Source organism: Poecilia latipinna, unplaced genomic scaffold (assembly GCF_001443285.1).
Source record: "Poecilia latipinna isolate Pla-1442-1.1 unplaced genomic scaffold, P_latipinna-1.0 Scaffold492, whole genome shotgun sequence".
In the NCBI taxonomy this organism is placed as follows: domain Eukaryota; kingdom Metazoa; phylum Chordata; class Actinopteri; order Cyprinodontiformes; family Poeciliidae; genus Poecilia; species Poecilia latipinna.
This window is the reverse complement of record NW_015113108.1, coordinates 31,309-37,139: the sequence shown is the minus strand read 5'-3', so window position 1 is coordinate 37,139 and position 5,831 is coordinate 31,309. Positions and strand designations below refer to the sequence as shown.

Below are 5,831 nucleotides of genomic sequence, written 5' to 3'. Positions count from 1 at the left end.
TCACTTTGCATTATTTATGTGTGAGATCACAGAGAAAATGGGACATTTCTAATTTATTCATGTTTACCATCGTTATATTTAGCACAAAAACAGCACGAATGCGTAAACAAGCTCATGCCTGGAAATGTTTGCAGGAAGCTTTAGAAGAAGAATCACGCAGAGATTAAGAGCTCACATGCGTCAGTCCAGTCTGATTATCTGCAGAGGAGCGCTTGCTAACACACACAGGGACAGCCTGACTGCACCAAGAGCCTTTATGCTCCCACTTTAAACTTCAACAAGTCATGAAAAATGTACGATAAAAATGTGTAGTATGAAAATCTAATGTTTTTTTTATGTTCTAGATGTTTCTCAAAAAGCTCAGAGTGAAAAATTACCCCAAAAAATGGATGTTTTTACCTGATGCTTAAAACATTTATCAGTAAAATACAAAGAGTCAAATTCACTATGTGTCCATGAAGGCAGAGAAACACAAAGTTGTAATGTGGATGGATGGCAGTTCTGGATCCTGATCTCACAAGGCATCTCACAGCAAGAGTCACGCCTCCGGCACAGACTCGGTGGGCTGCAGAGAATCAGGTTGAAGAGACCGACGAGCGCCGAGCGACTCAGGTCCACAAGCACGGCCCGGGGCAGAGGCACGGCTGCCGCACGCCTGCGGGCCGGACCACCAGGTCTTTGACCACCTCCACCGTCCCAAACAGGGGGTACAGTTCCTCTGTGAAGTTCTCATTGTAGGTGTACAGGTGCGATCGCTTCTCCACGTCGTAGAAGGACAGCTGGCCCAGCTCGTAGTCCAGATACACCCCGACTTTTCTGGGCGTCGCATTTTGGGGTAAGAAGGTGGCGGGCACGGTCAGGGCTTTCAGATCCGTGCCCCTCTCCAGCCGGATGGTCAGGTATCCCGTGTCTGTGTTCAGGGAGCGGAAGCCCTGCCTCACGGCGGAGGCTTTGGCCACGCCCAGACGCCAGTCCCTCTCGCCCACCTCCACCTCCCAGTAGTGGCGTCCGTAGGAGTAGGCCTCTTTGCCCACGGCGCACCACCAGCCGTCGAAGCGTCCCGGGCAGGGCGGGACGACGCGACGCTCCAGGCCGCACCTCAGCTGTTTCTCGTCAGTGGAGATGACCAGGTTCGGGTTGGCAGACTCTGAGTCCAGGATCACATCCTCTGGAAACACGAATCCAACAGAAACCATTACATGAGAGATTTAAGCTGCCACTGTGACGAACAATAGGAAGATGTTTCATACCTGATGCATCGCAAATCCAATTCCAGACTGTAAAGAAGAACAATGTATTTTAAAGTTTTGCTAATGTTGATTTTGTATTCTTAATCACATATAAAAAAAAAATAAAAAAACACAAACCAACAGTAAATATCAGAGTCCAAAACAATTTCTATCAATGTGATATTCATGATTAACCTGCTCAGCTCAACAAAGTTTAATTGGTTTATGAACTTCCTTGCTTCAGTGCCATTTCTGTTTGTTGCACTTTTCCACACATTTAACTCATAATTTTCATTCAATACTGGACCAGAAATTAAAAAAATAAAAGGTCAGGACCTGCAGGTTACCCAGTTCTGATCCAAACACATAAAACCACCAAGATCAGCAATACCTTACCCAAATAAAAAAACAATACTACGCACTAATTAAGGAATACATCACCTAGGTAAATTAGCAATATATTGCCCTAATAACCTAGCAATATCTTGTACAATATAACATGAAACATTGTGCCTTAATGAAGACATTCAGGATGTAAACCATTGCTACTCCCACTTGGTCCATTATAACTTACCTGGACAAGGTGTTCCAGCTCAGGAACACCTTGTCCAGCCACAAGCAGCACTTTAAACAAACGAGTCACACCTTGCTTAAATATATAATATCATAGCCTAATAAAACAGCAACAGCTAACAGATGGATCAACTTTATCTCACCTAAATAAATGAGGACTAACTTGTCTAAATGCCTCCCAGGTGGATGTTGTTTTTGTGTTCACCTGAGCTGTATACTCATGGCTTCACAGCTGCAGAAGGTGTCATTAGCCTTAGTGGGGATTTACTCACTAAGCTGTTTATGTTCATTGAGGGCTGTGAGTCACTTAATGATATATAATCCCAATAGTTATGAAGTATAACCTCTCAGCCAGGCTTTGGTGTTGCTGCTGCCTGACACTTTTATTACCACACATAAATATGAAGTAGTAAAACCAATGATAATCTGTACTTTAGTTATCTTTTCCTATTTATTCTCTGGACAACTGACATTGTTAATTATTCTGTACAACTTTAACACCTGGCATTTTTTAAATATTTTTAAATAAGAGATATAAAAACATTTCCTAATTATGAAATTATGATTCACTTCTCCATTCAGAATCAAAGTCATTTGTTAAGATGTGGAGTCTTTTTTCATGAAACACTTTTTAAACTTTTAGTGTCAAGAAATGTGTGCCAGAAAAATGTAATTCCTTACGTAAGTCATCCACACCTACCAGAGGACCAAACTAGACACAAATGGAGGATTTCTTTCCTTTTGTTTTTTTTTTTTTTAACGTTCCTCTCCTTCTCCCTCTTATATTCTGTTGCTGCATGTTGAAGTTGTGATTACATTGTACAGGATCATTATGCAACTGGAAAGAAGTGTTAGAAGTACTCTTACGTTGTTTTATATACTCCATACAGAGGTATGCTATCACCTTTTTAAGATAGTATTGACTGCAGACAGTCTTCTGTACGTTTTGATAAACTGGGACTTGCTCCCACAACACCTGAACATGTGAACTTACCTCCGTGTGGGATGTAGCGCACCGCATCTGAAAGAATAAAGAATCGTTTAAATGAGAAAGACTTCAATTTTGACACGTGAGGGTTCATCTCTGTTCCACTCACCAATCCTCTGGCTCCTCTGCTTCTTCACCAGCCACTGCTTGGTCACGTCCTCCTACACAGAAACACACGGAAACACAAAGCTAAACCAGGCCAAGGTGAACTGGACAGCCAGGTAGCAGGATTAGCATGACTGGCCATCATACAGCAGCTCACATGCAGCGTTTCATCCACTTATGAGCCGATTGCTGCCGGTCTGGAAACAGATCTGCTGTGTTTTTACTCTACTTGGCTGTGAGCTCGTCTCTATTAGCAACGCTAAATGTTAGCAGGGTACCGACACCCATTCAGACCTTTACTGGGCTGTCGGCGTTCAGCACGGCCAGCATGATGAGCTCCACGGCTGGCAGCAGGTTGGGGAGGCGGCCCCTCTTCCACTGGAACTCCAGATCGTCCAGCATCATGAGGACCGGCTCACCTGGCCAGACAGGAGGCTGGACACAAACAAACAAACAAACAAACAAACAAACAAACACCACAGTGAGACTGCTGACAGCTCCAAACTAGACATGACTGGGATTATCCAGGCTAATCATCCTCATCAGACATGAGCAGGGAACTGGGTCAGACTTTAATCACATACTGGTTAGCTTTGTGTGCATTCACCTGGGCCCTGCTTTTAATCTCCCGGGTCCAGTCCAAGATGACCCTCCTGTAGGGGCCCATGTCGTACTCGCCCTCCGACTCCAGCATGCACAGCAGGTGGCCCTTCCAGTCCCTCTTCTCCGGCTTCTCATACTGGAACTCGGACGGCATGATCTTGTGCTAATGAGAGAGGGAAACGTTTTGAGAAAAAGCAGGAGACTTTTCTTTTTTTTCCCAGTTTGACGCCTCTTTGGCACCTGGACTCTCTTTTCCAAAATGGCAGCCCAGTCCACAATGAAGTCTCTGGAAACGCTGGCAGGCCAGATGTCCTCGCCGGTCCAGATGTGGCTCAGGATGTTGGATCTCTGGGAAAACCACGACACCACACTGAGCCGCCATGTTTTAAGGCCACAGCTGGCGATTACCAAAAAAGTTACGGTTTCAAACCAGAATTCTCTGGTTTTTCTCTGGCTTTGTCAAATTTTACCAAGTAATGTAATGCTACACCTTTAACAACTGTTGCTGTGAACTGTCCACCAGCTGGCTGAAAGATGGCTGCTGTACTTCTCACTTACTTATATAAAAAAAAAGAACTTGTTTGGATATAGTTTCAGCGACAAAATTAAAATTTTTGATGATGAAACAATGAGATGTGTGTATAATATACAGCCTTCAGTAGGTTGGCTACCTGAGCAGATAGCCTGACTAACTAAACTTTTAATATCAACTTATTATTTATGAAGCTATAAAAAAAACAGCTGAAAAATGGCATAAATTTCAGCATAATAAAGACTTGACATCATTAGTGGTGCCATGCCATTTGTTGCATGTCTTCCCTTTCTCTCTCCACCTTATTTTTCCTGGCAAATTACTGTTCACTAAATATCAAAAACTCAGCAAAAAGCAAACAACTAAATATAGTTTGTATAATCTATACTTTTCTCATCTCTACTCATAAAAGTCTTTAAAAAAAAAAAGCTAAATATGACGTTATTGTAACGATAATAATCAATGTGCTGGTGGCGGTGGGAATAATTGCTACTTTTGTGAATTTTAAACGTGTGATGGTTTTTGTTTTATGGTTTTCTCTGACCTGACAGATTCTGTTCAGCTCCCGACCCAGCTCCATGATGAACAGCTGGCTCTCCACCAGCGGCTCCTTCTTCTCCTGCTTCACTCTCTTACGAGACTCCTTGAGAAGAAACACGAGATTTAGGACCGGAGGTTTGTGGGCAGTTGGTGCTGAACGATGTAACCAAAAACCTCATCAGACACACACCTGCAGTTCTTATTAAAGTTTCTTTTATTAAAAAAAACTAATTTAGAAATTTTCTTTTTTACTTGATTTTATTGTTTTTCAGCTGCGTTATTTACAATTAATTATTCCACTTGTATGAATTATTTTTATTCTGATCTTTAAAACACCAACATTTCCAACTATCTCTATATTCTGGTCCGTCTGAAGACCTAATTTTAAAATATTAAATGATCGACGTTTTCATCGGTTAGTCGCCTTATTACCAAATACTTTTTAACTCTCGCCTCACTTTTACTTGAGTCAAAAACTATGCCAAACTATGGCTGTAAAATAGTAGCACAACTCCAACTATTTCTGTATTGAATAAAAATCAATTATTGAGAATTTTTGAGGACTACTTAAAGTAACTGAAGTGATCTTTCCAGCAAAATTTGTCTGTGTGAATGAAACATGTAAAGCTCACGTCACCTGTCATATATGTGTTAATGTGCTGGCAGTTCGGTGCCGATACCTTGAGTCTGATCTTGAGCTTCTTGGCTGGCTCGATAAGGAACTGCAGGCAGCCTTTCATCATGCTGGCGGCCGGAGAGCGAGGCCGATGCCCTCTGCTGCGATAATAAAACAGCTTTAGTGCGCTGGCACTCACTCTGTCAAGAGCTTGAGCGGGGCCCTCCCACCACCACCACCCTCAACGACTGCAGCTCACCCCACAGCTCCGCTCGCAAAAAAAAAAAAAAAAAAAAGGAAAAAAGTGATGAGAGAGCACAAAACGCAGATTTATTTGCGATGGCAAGAGAGAGGAGAGCACGGGAGCAGAGGAGCACTGCAGAACTTTGAGCACGGCTCTGCGCTCAGAGCCCACAGAGGGCTCATTATCAGGCACCCGGAGCTGTCATCATTACACCAGAGAGGAGGAGGAGGAGGGGAGAGGAGGACCGACCGCCCACTCTGCTCACCACAACACCACAGAAATAATGCACAGTCACAATATTTTCCTGACACGCATGGGTTGATGGAGCTTGATCCAGAGCTTGAAAACTGCAACTTTATTTCCCTGGAGTTGTGAGGCAGCAGTAATATATATATATATAT

General features: G+C 43.0%; 1 protein-coding gene across 2 annotated transcripts in view; it reads right to left on the bottom strand.

Moving 5' to 3' along the window:
* Window positions 1-392: 392 nt before the first annotated feature.
* LOC106952100 (butyrophilin subfamily 1 member A1) overlaps window positions 393-5,831 on the bottom strand; it is a 9,812-nt gene continuing 4,373 nt past the window's right edge. The window contains exons 2-10 of one of the 2 annotated variants that reach the window (XM_015039999.1): window positions 5,251-5,347; window positions 4,575-4,673; window positions 3,739-3,846; window positions 3,503-3,661; window positions 3,190-3,330; window positions 2,900-2,951; window positions 2,797-2,823; window positions 1,251-1,277; window positions 393-1,168 (exon numbers count right to left, since the gene is read on the bottom strand). In XM_015039999.1, coding sequence (XP_014895485.1) covers window positions 609-1,168; window positions 1,251-1,277; window positions 2,797-2,823; window positions 2,900-2,951; window positions 3,190-3,330; window positions 3,503-3,661; window positions 3,739-3,846; window positions 4,575-4,673; window positions 5,251-5,313 — 1,236 coding nt within the window. In that variant the 5' untranslated portion in view covers window positions 5,314-5,347 and the 3' untranslated portion in view covers window positions 393-608. The remainder of the gene's footprint in view (window positions 1,169-1,250; window positions 1,278-2,796; window positions 2,824-2,899; window positions 2,952-3,189; window positions 3,331-3,502; window positions 3,662-3,738; window positions 3,847-4,574; window positions 4,674-5,250; window positions 5,348-5,831) is intronic. The other variant, XM_015040000.1, reaches the window with a different exon arrangement.